At 39.1% G+C, this 12,006-nt stretch overlaps 3 protein-coding genes across 3 annotated transcripts; 1 reads left to right on the plus strand and 2 right to left on the minus strand.

Moving 5' to 3' along the window:
- The first annotated feature begins 669 nt into the window (after positions 1-669).
- LOC137182597 (inactive protein tyrosine kinase pTKL-like) lies at positions 670-5,807 on the plus strand. Its single transcript, XM_067588924.1, has 4 exons — positions 670-814; positions 1,167-1,278; positions 3,106-4,552; positions 5,562-5,807. Exons 3-4 carry the CDS (start codon positions 3,110-3,112, stop codon positions 5,721-5,723), a joined length of 1,605 nt encoding a protein of 534 aa, XP_067445025.1. The 5' UTR covers positions 670-814; positions 1,167-1,278; positions 3,106-3,109; the 3' UTR covers positions 5,724-5,807.
- Positions 5,808-6,922: 1,115 nt separating this feature from the next.
- On the minus strand, positions 6,923-7,212 carry LOC137182599 (phosphatidylinositol N-acetylglucosaminyltransferase subunit Y-like). Its single transcript, XM_067588926.1, has one exon. The coding sequence runs from the start codon at positions 7,210-7,212 to the stop codon at positions 7,000-7,002; it is 213 nt and encodes a 70-aa protein (XP_067445027.1). The 3' UTR covers positions 6,923-6,999.
- Positions 7,213-7,430: 218 nt separating this feature from the next.
- Positions 7,431-9,087, minus strand: LOC137182598 (UPF0434 protein Mmar10_2939-like). Its single transcript, XM_067588925.1, has 2 exons — positions 8,815-9,087; positions 7,431-7,575 (listed from the first exon to the last, which is right to left on the minus strand). Exons 1-2 carry the CDS (start codon positions 9,003-9,005, stop codon positions 7,431-7,433), a joined length of 336 nt encoding a protein of 111 aa, XP_067445026.1. The 5' UTR covers positions 9,006-9,087.
- Between the last annotated feature and the right edge of the window lie 2,919 nt (positions 9,088-12,006).

Genomic DNA, 12,006 nt, shown 5'->3' on the forward strand with positions numbered 1-12,006 from the left:
TATTTTAAAATAAGTCCCTGCCTGCCAGCCTGTATCAAATATTTTTGTAGAGGCGGAAAATCCTCAAATTTTAATAGTTTGCGCTGTTGGAGGGTTTCACAGCCAACTCTGGGTCACCCTTAGGCCCTTTTTGGTCATGGAGATTAGAGGTTTAAACTAAGAAACAGAGAGAGAGAGAATGAGTCATGGATGGTGAAAACAGGAGGGATGTTCATGAAGAGGATGGGTGTGGATGGAGTTTGTGAAAGCAATTATTTGCATAGGGAGGCACAAGACTGACTGAACAAAAGATATGGAAGGATGGAGGAAGGACTGAAGTATCAAATGTCTTTATTATTGTATTTTTACTTCTAAAATCTTATTACTTACCACTTTCTGGTGAATACCAGCAAATATCATTTAATTTTAGTACATTTAGTTGCGTATGGGTTACTATTCATCTTCAAATGTAAGTCAATTTTACTGACTGCAACCTCAATAATGCTATTAGGCCTAATGTTTGCCCACACTCATGATCCCATTCAAAGTTCTGACGGTAGCTGATGGTAAAGTGCGACATCTAGTGGTCAACTTTTGAACAGTTGTTAAAACATGAATTCATCGAAAATTAAATTAAAAACCTTTCAGCCAAAACACATGAAACAAATATTTTATCCAAGGAAATGAACCTGACGACAGTAACACTGCAACCTGGAGAAAGTTCGATGTTGCTTTCACATGCTGACAAAATGTTATAATTGCAATGACCCATCAAAATTTTACTGAGGTGACATTTATGAGATGAAGAGCGTGAAAGCTATCAACTAACAAATCGGTATGGGTTATGTCTCTTGAGTCATTCATGTAAACAATTGTTTGAATTGGTAAAACCTTGCATGTACCGCTTTTAATTTACAAAGATGATGAGTTTAGTGTGTTGTTTTCTAGAAGTAAAAATGTTCATCTTCCTTTTGCCACAGTAATTATACAAGCTAGTTGTGTCTTAAATAAAAAGATTTGACACTGTTATTTATCTTACATATATATATATATATATTTCAATGATTTCTCTTCTGTATAAAAACTTTATGGCAAAATAGACCAGGAATGGGGTTGTTTCTTTTTCCTCAAATTTCCTGGTAGTTGTAAAACTCATAAACTCCAACTTTGTGACGTACTCTCTCTAGTTGTCAGAAGTCGGACCTTTCGAGAAGCAGTGAATACAACATTAACTCGAGGCGGCACATGCGGTCCCTTTGAAGTTGACTTTGCCGGCTGGACTTGAACCAACTTTTTGAGGTAATTATTCAGTTATTGCATAAAAGGTTTTGTATAATGATGTATCATGTTAGAGCCTGTAAATAGGTCAAAATAACTTGTTCAGTATAACGTAGTCACCTTTACGAACCGCGAAAAACGACAGAAAGTTACGCTAAACCTGTCAGGTCTTCAGAGGTTTTGCTAAAGCTAACTGTAAAAAGTTACAAAATGTTGCAAAAATGTAATAATTGTAAATAAATGCAACTAATATCTGCAACTAATATCACATCTTCAACTTGACACAGTTACATTGTTGCACTCCATTTGTATTTAACAACCTAAATCGAAATGTTGCCACTTTTCTGTTAGCAAAAAAGTTTTTTTCGCCATTTTTTGTTGCTTACCACTGTCAAGTTGTTAATCACTTCATGACAAGAAAGTGTAATTAAAAAAAATTACGAGTATCATACATGAACTTTGACTAAGTAAACTGTATAACACATTTTACGAGGCTATGCTGCTGTTGCATGCAGGGATTGTACTTCATCTTTGAAACCCGCCTACACATTTTGGATTAAAACTGTAATTCATACAAAATGTGTTATCATAGATATCAGTGCTATTTTAAAGTCAGTGGAGCTGTTAAGGGTATTTTGCACATGCCCTCTGACTTGCCATCCTATTAACGTATTCAGAACAGTCTACTTCACAGAGCTTATCTTTACAGAGGCAGTGCACATTCATCATGTCTGCCTTGATGTTAAACCATGAAAATGATCAACAAAATAGTTCTATTTAAAACCTCATTACAGAGCACACCAACACAAACTCTCAACAAGTCTCAAGAAGTTATGAATCAAAGACTTGCTCAAACACACACACAGTCACAACTGAAATGTCTGCAAATACAGATAACAGACAAAGCAAAATGATGTTTCAAGCAAGCAAATACATAGAAGTAGATACTAAGGGCAAATATTAAAGCATCTATATAAACAGACGGGTGACAAATTAAAAGTAAGATCTGACTAAAGGAGAGGGGAAACATATTGAATGCAGGAACTTCCAAACAGGACACGAGGGGCCACTGAATGGTTCGATGAGTATGAAAATGATGTGAATCATATGATCTAGCTTTCACAGTCACCAGGTCTTAACCCAGTTGAACACCTGTGGGAGATTTTGGGGCAATGTGTTAGACAGCGCTCTGCACCACCATCATCAAAACACCAAATTAAAAAAAAAAAGATCCATCAATAAAAATCCAATTACAGGTGATGCAACTATAAAGAAGACAAATCAAACGGGCATTACATATAGATCACACAAAGTAACATCCAAGTAGACAGCGAGTAGAGCCACTAGATAAAAGTGACAGGAAAATACCGCAGGAGAAAGCAGTAGTATTTGTGGTGGCATACATGATTGCTTTCATCAGTTTTTATTTGTGTCTAAAGTTACAATAAGTTGGCAAGTTGTATTGCAAGTTATAACTAATGGCACATTACCATTTTGTTTTGGCTCAGTGTTTGTTGGTCTGCTATGTAGTAAGTTTACTGCAGTTCAATGTTTTGGGAAATAATGCTTATTCGCTTTCTTCTCATCACTGTGAGGTTTCCAGGCAACCAGCAGAGACACCAGGAAATTACTGAACCCGGCCAAGAAATAGTCTGGCACAGTAATCCCCACTGTAAAACCACAGATTGACTTTTTCACTCTTTGGTGAAACAAACAAGATATAGCATGTTGATGAATGAGTTTTAGACTCGCTGGTAGGCGACAGAGCCAGGCTAGCTGTTTCTCCTTGTTTCCAGTACTGTATGTAGCGCTTAAAAAACTATACACCCTCCTCTCTCTGTTGCACAGACTCATGAGTGACTGTGAGGAGGCCCACTTCTTTTGGGAGTCTTGGACTTCACCTGTGAAAAGAAAAAGAAAAAAGGAATCAAAGAAGAATAATAAAGGCCAAAAACGCAAAAACAACATAACCATGAAGACAACTGAGAGCGTCCAGAAGAAGAAGAAGAAAAAGAAAAACCCCAAATTCAAAGAAGCAATGGAGAGAAAAAAGGACAAGAAGAAAGAGAAGAAAAAGAAAAAGAAATTGTCTCTGGATTTAGATGATAGCTTTGTATCTATATGTGGCAGCAGTGCTACTGTACCTACTGCACAAGCAAAATCTGAAGCATCGAATCTGAGAAGCAGCACTGAGAAGCTAAACTCTGATCAGCTGACTCAAGACTCCAAGAAGAAAACCAAAAGAAAAAAGAAAGTGATGTTCGATTTATCACCCGGCTACATTCAAGCCAAACGTCCTAAATTCGTCTCTTCATCTCCACAGTCACCCAGTGAGAGCATCCTCTCGGGGAACGAGGCTGTGAGAGACGGTGAGAGGTGTTCACAGGTGTCAGAGTCAGGACAAAGCCAGGATCAGCCACATGATAATGACTCTCAATGCAGCGGTGACAATATGAACAGCCAGGACCTGTTTATCACCCAGAAGACGTTCAGAGGATCCCCCTCCTACGCTTCTAGTGGTGAAGCCAGCGACAAAGCTGTTATTACAACTCCACAAATGTTCACACAGAGAGACATGGAGCTATCAGAGGGGTCACACAAAGCAAATAGAAATCCCATTAAGGAAAAATGGCCTTTTCAGACATGGAAAGAGTTAAACCTCACTGAAGAGAAAGACGTGTCATGTCCTTCTCATGTAAGGCCCAATGTAGTGAATCCTTACCTGGACAAGCCGATCGTGGTGAACACATCCCTTGATGTTGCAAAATCTAAGAAACATTCCTGTACTTCAAGCCAACAGGCTTTTTCATGCCTTCCCTACACACATGAACCGTCCCTGCTTCCCCTAATATCCACAGCAAGTACCTCCACCCAGACAGAAAACCTCTTCACCACTGAACTCTCCTCCTACCTCAACTTCTGTCAGAAAAGTAAATCGACTGTAAGTTCTAAGGACTTGAAACCTTTGGACCTGAGCCTGCCGCAGAGGGTGAGAAAAGACCTCTGCAGCTGTTTGTCAGTGAAGATGTCAGTGACTGAGCTCAAAGATGATGAAGAGAAGTGCGGTGACAAGAAACCGTCATGCTTACTGAAAGACCATGGTGCGTGGCTGTCCTGTTCTTCAGAGGTGAGGAAAGAGCCTTGTGGTCCACAGCTTAGGTCTGCCAGGGCCAAGAGTAAAGCTGAACCCACCCCAAGCCCCCAGTCAGAGTCAGAGCTCAAATCTGCTGACACGACAACCTCCAGCGAGGACAACGAGCCCCCCTGCCGAAGCAGCAAGATGGACCTGACCCAGGTGACACCACACAAGATCTGTATTTTTTTTTTTCTGGAGATTTAGAGGTTTAAGCAACCAGAGAGGACTTTGAATTGTACAGTTAAAAACATACACATGGTTAGCTGATATTAATATATTTGAGACTCACTATATTTAAATTTGACTACATGTATACCAACAAATAGATAAATGATTCAGTATTTCTCCTTCAGAATTTTTGACCATTTTGAGTTTATAGAGGAGAAAAGACGCCTACATTTGGTTCATTGTCTTTATTTCTCTCAAATGTTTTTTATACATCTCAACTGAATTCTTTGTGGAAATTTGTCTTAATGATGTGAGTATATACTTGTTTCCATGAAGGTAATTAAAGGACGGATTCACAGCATTTCATTTCTGTCTTAAAACAATATTCAGGAGCCCAAATGAACACTGAAACATGTTTTCCTTACTGTAATCATTCCTCCTGTTCATACTGACCATTAGAAGATCCCTTCATAATGGACTTACAATGTAAGTGATGGGGGACAAAATCCACAGTCCTCCTCCTGTGCAAAAATGTATTTAAAAGTTTATCTGAAGCTAATATGAAGCTTCAGTAGATGTTTTTCATCGTTAGTCTTTTTAGTGCCAAAGTCCCTCTTTTTGTTACTATACTTCCACCTCAGCTCAACAGGGAAACACTGTCTGAGGAAACACAAAGAGGGAATTTAATGCGAAAAAGACTGCTCAGACTGCTGAAGCATCATATAAGCTTCACACCAACTTTTAAATGCATTTTTGCACTAAATGACTGTGTGGACACACTGTGGATTTTGGCCTCCATCAATTACATTGAAAGCACATTTGAAGGGGATCTTTTAATGTCCAGTGTGAACAGGAGGAATGATTACAGCGAGGAAAACCTCTTTCACTGTTCATATGGTCACCTGACTGTTGTTTTAAGACAGACTTGAAAAATTGTGAACCTTTCCTTTGAAATGCACGTCACTGTTCAATAAGAAAATGACTTTTTGTTTGTCTTCAGGTCAGAGCGGTCCAGATGAGACTCAACGAGTCCTTCTTTTTCAAGACAAAGGGAGAAGGACAGTCGCCCAGACCAGAGTCCCCACTGATGAAACTGGCTAAGGGCAGAAACATGAAAAGCAGGAAGGGACACTGTGGTTATATGAAGATTTGTGGACAGTAACCTGTAGTTATCATTAGGCTGCCACTTTCTTCTTGACAACATTTAATATCTGGAAGATGAGTTCAGTGTTTTAGTAGCTTGTGCTGAAGAATACCAGGTGTCAGATTAGCAGGTTAATGTAATTCAACCCTTAATGCGGTGAAGTGCCTTTGAGCAGACGGGTGTGATGTCACTGTCAGAACATTCAGTCCCTGTTTGATATACAGTGGACAGCTGCAGCACTTATGATGGACGTCGTCTTTCACAGTCAACACAAATTCTATCCCGAAATGAACTTTGTGGAAATAAAAAACACATTCCTTATTGTATAAGTGACAACTTTCTGTATTAGTCAATTGTTTTAATTTTCAAGATTTTAACTTTTCTAGAGTGTTGTTGGTTTAAGGTTCTTCATACACACAGTTCCCTGTGATTCACTCATTTATATATAAGTTTCAGTGGCAGATCTTTTTTGAGTGTTATCAAAAACTGTAGACATCAAATTGTAGTTCATAGCTGTATGAAAATCAATTAAAGTTGATTATAAAGGAAGAGTGGTCCACTTATTGCAGTTAGAAGATACACTTTTTCGCAAATTACAGAGTAAAGTTACATTTTTGAGTTGTTCACCTATATTTCATTTCCATGTGTAATATCCCATGTGACATAAACAGTGTAAACATTCCACTAGAAGAAGCTCACTGTACCAACAATTGTTGATTTATTTTACTTTGACATTTATATATCTTGCCAACAAGTTGCACAGTAGCCTCTAATACACTGTAATTGTCTTTAAAGCACATTGAGTACAACTGAAATGGAAAATGTTTATTCATAGCTCATACTTACTATACAGATTAGCCCTCCTCAAGCTGAAAAACTAACAACCAGTAAAACATACATTATATTAAAGTCCACCCATGATCTTAATTAATAAAGTTGACTTATTTTTAGATAGAGTCCTGCCTGGCTTAGCAATGTCCTGCGTTTCTGTTAGTCTTTTGATCATTCCCAGAGACAAACCACCACGTTTATGAAGAGTAAGATGGGTTCATTAAACTGGTATCTCGATAAAAACATGTCTTACAGCTGCATTTCATTCTGGTGCGTTGATGCCAGTGTCAGTGGAGAAATTGGTAAAATTACGCTGCTATTAAATTAAATCGTGTCTGTTTGGCCTGTTATACACCAAGTAACAGAATGACCCCAGATATGCAAGGTACAGTGTGTCAGTGGTAGATGCTTTAATGTTATCAAAGTGTTTCCATTTTTGCTTGAACAGAAGAGTCAAGATGACCTAGTTGTGCCTGAAGAGCTTGATCCCCATCCAGCTCCAGAGGTGGAAGAAGACGTAGACGGGTATGGTGACCGGCAGCAGCAGACTGTAGAAACACAGACTGTTGCTGCTGGTGCAACCTTGAGGGAAGTTATCATCCACTGCAGCAGAGTAGAACAAACCAAAGAGAGACACTATTGGGACCAGTCCCACCATCACTGACAGGGAGAACATACCTGCAGATGGGTTCTAATAAAGCATACTATATTAAATAAATATCAGAGAGTTGATATGTCACATGTATCTTTAGCCTAGAATGCAGTGCAACTTTCTCCGCTGCAGCAACACAACATGAACATCAGTGCTGAGCAGGTCAGTCCAACAGCATTTTAAACACCGCAGTGGTAATTCTTGTTTCGCTTGGGTCAGCTGAAGATACCGTGATGGAGTTTCTATCCTTGTGTGGGTGTGGCTGAGGTATCTGTGTCTTTGTGAAGGAGTCTGGCTTCCTGAGGGATCATATTGGGGATGCCGTCAATGATGGGGTATGCGATGCCAAGCTCCTCGTTGATCAGCTCATTGGTCTTCGCCTCGTACCTGGAGAAGGACGAGGACAACAGCAACACAGATCTTTTATATGATGCAAACTGTTATCTTTAGAATGAAAAGCCATTTTCTCACTGTGTAATGTTTACTACATAAAAGCTGAGGTTATCGTTTTTCCCACAACACCTGAATACAACAATCATTACTCAGTAACAGCTGGCTGTGCTCCATTTGGTGTTGCAATCTACCAGACTCTGTGGTGAAACAGACAATTTCCGCCATATAACGTATGTTGATAGCTGATAACTGGTCCCATATTCAATTTACAGAAGTGTGATGCGGACACTTGAAGCCTGCAGTGCACAAACACTGAGAATGAAAATATATTTGCATATTCAGTGTGGAATAGCTCATTTTGAGGATTTTAAAGTAGTAATTATACTTTTTTGTGGAAAAACACATACCAGACAAACATTGTTCCAAGCTAAGTATTTTCATATGTCTTAATGCAAGTCTGGAGGGGATCTTTAACTTCCTATTGTCAGAATCTGAATGGTCACAAATATATGCATTTCAGTGACTATTTTTCAACCTGAATTTATGCCCTGCTTGATTTTGTGTACTGTCGAAGTGGTTTAACTGCTGTTAAAACAATGGTTAAATGTGACGTAAAGCTAAAAATATATATGACGTTGAAGTTATCTTCCAATTCGGGGTTAAGGGGAAAGTTAAAGGGAAAATAAAGGGAAACATAAATAATGATATTTAGCTGCTGATTCTCTGTTTTTCTATTACTTATACTTGTGAAAAAGTGTTAAACGTCATAGCAAAAACCTAAACGCTGTTTAAACCCGATTTCAGATTTGTGAAACCTTTATTTTGCTTATGTAAAACTGAAAAAAAGGGCGATTTCACTGATATTTCGGTGTGATAATGTGGTCTGGATAGAGACGTATCAGTGAAATCGCCCTTTTTCCTGTTTTCATCAGGAAAATCTGAAAGTGGGTTTTAACAGCGTTGAGGCTTTTTCTACGATGTCTGACACTCTTTCATAAGCGTAAGAAAAAAACGGAGAATCGGCTCCTAAATATCATTGTTTATGTTTCGGAAGCTAACTTCAGCGTCGTTAACGTAGTTAACTTTAAAGATTCACTATCCGTGGAACAAAACGATGTTTCCAGATTTCAGAGGACGACACTGAAGTACCACATGGAGTAGCGTTACATAGTCAGTGATAAATGTTTTGACATGTGAAACCTTTAGTTGACCCCGTGTGTGTGTCTGTTTTACCTCAGCGGCTTCTTGGACAGCGGACACACCAGGAAGTGCAGCAGCTCGCCGTCAAAAGGCGGCGTCACTTCGTCCTTCACGTCCGCAAAGCTCCGCGCGGACACGGAGGCAGCTGCTAAAGGAGCACACTTCACACTGTGGTGAACACCGACTGTTTTTGTCACCAGCCGAACCAAAGCACTCCGAAACATGACCAAACCTGCTCAACAAGCCAGCGAAAACTCTCAAACGCAACAGGAAGCGCCTGGGTCTGTGCAACCGAAATACGAGTCCACTTCCGGTGAAGTGGAAATGCCTGTCACTAGTTCCGCATGTTGACTTCTTTAGCGACTTTAGTGTATATTTGACACTATCTTGATTGTTATTTTTTTATACAATTTTAAAGATATTTTATCATATTTGCCATAGTCATAAATATAAGTTAGAAGGTTGTTTCAACAGTTTCCTCATTTGTCCACATGGTGGCAGCGTTGCTCTGCATCTCAGTAAAGGTAACTATCTGTTGACCAGGACATGAAACCACACTATAACAAAGAATATTAAAAAAAATATGGATTGCATTAATTTGTGGCGGTGGACTACAAAAAACTCTAAATTTCTTCCACCCATTGCTTTCATTAATAGATTACACCTTTCATGCAAGGATTGTAGAGTATTTTGGTCAATTTTCCCAGTATAATAAAATCAGACACCACATTAACAATATTAAAAGGAAGAAACTATTACAGGTACATGTTTTGTGAATTTCATAAAAGTCACTGTTTGAACTTTGGTTTCATTTAAGCCTCATAGATGTCCTGAACATGATTTCCCAACAGGTTATATCTATACAATATTAAATATTGTCAGAGAGCCCTGTGCCAGCTAGCACAGAATGCATTCCCCCATCCATATGGTTGAAGATATTGCTCTGAGACTTTCTTGGCAGGGCCCCAACTTGTTTTAAAACTGCTTCAAGCTGTAATATATCCCACTGCTTGGTACATGACAGACCTGCTAATATAGTTTTTTTTTTTCTTTTTGTCTTTTCTCTAGCTGCCAGGCTTTGAATACAGCAGTGTAGCATAGTAGCTGTGTAGCTTTTTTTCATTGGGTCCGTTTACTCATGAGCGTTATCCATCATCTCTGACATATTCTACTGAGCACTGAGGCTGAAATAATACCAAAAGAGGATGACGTGCTGGAGTCTAAATGTCTGCAGATGCAGCAAAAATTATTAAGTGATTTAGTAATGGTTATTATTGATGTTGGAGTGGAAACTTGACAATAAACCAGATAATTACACACACACACACACACACACACACACACACACACACACACACACACACACACACTCACAGCAAGATGCTTTGGACTTTACTGTTGGTGCAACAGTAAACACTCTAACAGAGACATTGCAGATTATCTGGTGCCGACATTTTAGATGTCTTAGTTGGCACCATACTTGTTAGATGTTAGATGACATACATGTTAGATGACATTAAGAAATCTCTTCATTAAAGTGCCAAATGCAGGAAGAAAGAGCTGTTTGATGCATTCTGAGGAACATCTGGACATAACCAGCCAGCCAGTGCAAGTCCTGATGCTCTGATCAAATTTAACACAACATTGCTCTCGAAGAACTGATGAAATTTCATAGTGGTGATGAGAGAGATATTAGAAGGGAACATTATTAATACCAACAAAGCTTAGATTGATAAATATAACTCTGATTTTTGAGTTGATTTTCAATATCGAGACCTGAAGTTCCAGATGTAAGAAACCCTAATTTAAAACATCTCCCACTTGACAAAAAGAACTAAATGCAACAAAACGTTGGCAAAATGGCTGCAAAGCCACCACGTTTGATAGAGTTTAATATATTCAAATATTAACACTGTTTCAATCCATTTAGCAAATAAGAAATAGCTATAAAGCTATTTATATCTGCGTTCATTTGTTGCAGTTGTTAACAAACTTCAAATTTGTAACACAACAAAAGTAACTTATTTGGACTAATTAAATGGTAAAAGGCTTGTAATGGACTTAACTTAATAATGTGAATAATGTGAACTCTCCCAAGTCAGAACTTTTACTGTTCTTACCGTTCTGCAGACGTAACTTCGAGTGAACTGTTGAGAAACAAACAGTTGCAATGATGTGTTTCACGCGCTGCCATGCTTGTAAAACCTCATGGGAGCTGTTGTGTGAATAAATTGTTGTGTAACTTTGTTAAAGCTGTTATAATCATTAATTTTTAACGATCATTATGTGTATTTGAAAGGTCATGGTGATGCTCATAGTAACAAACCCGCAGCTGTACGTTGTGGAGCATTTAGCAACTAAAGAGCCTGATTTTCCCCCGGAGTTTGTGGAGACCAAAACAGAGCTAAAAGGAGAGTGAATATCAGACTTACATTCATCAGGTGGACACAAGCACTAAAATGAACGCCACTCCAAATGAACACTCCCAATGAATGCTAATGTTGTTCTGTATCTCCTGGATATATAAATCAGTGCCTGTTGTGTTTAGAGCTTGTTTCTGAAACCCTCAAGGAGAGATTGCACTGAGTTACAGAGGCTTATAGAACGGAGGCTAACTTGAAAATAACAAACAGATGGCTAACAGGTGTCAGGACTTTGCAGTTTGCACATTGCTTCCTATAAGTCGTCCTCTCTATATGATAACCTTCAGCCATTAGGCCAAAAAATGAAATGGAAATTAGGTTTATGTAGCACACAGTGTGACGCTGCCAGGATCACGCTGCTGCACATGTTGGGTGGATGCTGAGTCAAGGATGACTGTGTGAATCACTGCTTTGGCCTGACGTCAATGACATATACCAGAGTACAGTAACTGAGGACAGTCCTGGTTTCAAGCCAGTGGTCACAGTGTCCTGACTAATGTGTTTTAAAAGCAAACTTGACTTGGAGTCCAAGCCAAAAAGGCCTCACGCTTCTCCATTGACAGCACAGCCCCCTCACCAACAGGCGGTTCGTACTTGGCAGGAAAGTCAGCGGGTCCCTGCCAGGGTTGTTACAACACTAATAACGTCTAAGATTTCTGGACAGGGAAAAGGATCTCTCATAATCTGTCTGCCATCAACACAAATGCTACTCAGCACTTCACCAGAATTGTTGCCTTTAATTGACTCAGACCTTCATGGATGTATGAACAAGGCCTCTTGTCCCAGTTTGGGTGCTTGTGTT

Source organism: Thunnus thynnus, chromosome 5 (genome assembly GCF_963924715.1).
Source record: "Thunnus thynnus chromosome 5, fThuThy2.1, whole genome shotgun sequence".
Taxonomy (NCBI): domain Eukaryota; kingdom Metazoa; phylum Chordata; class Actinopteri; order Scombriformes; family Scombridae; genus Thunnus; species Thunnus thynnus.

Bases quoted from the DNA above. Each gene is read 5' to 3' on its own strand.
- LOC137182597 (XM_067588924.1), top strand. From the start codon at position 3,110: ATGAGTGACTGTGAGGAGGCCCACTTCTTTTGGGAGTCTTGGACTTCA. The intron at 4,553-5,561 runs GTGACACCACAC...GTTTGTCTTCAG, and splicing joins GCAAGATGGACCTGACCCAG to GTCAGAGCGGTCCAGATGAG.
- LOC137182599 (XM_067588926.1), bottom strand. From the start codon at position 7,212: ATGTTCTCCCTGTCAGTGATGGTGGGACTGGTCCCAATAGTGTCTCTC.
- LOC137182598 (XM_067588925.1), bottom strand. From the start codon at position 9,005: ATGTTTCGGAGTGCTTTGGTTCGGCTGGTGACAAAAACAGTCGGTGTT. The intron at 7,576-8,814 runs GTAAAACAGACA...GTCCTTCTCCAG, and splicing joins CTGTCCAAGAAGCCGCTGAG to GTACGAGGCGAAGACCAATG.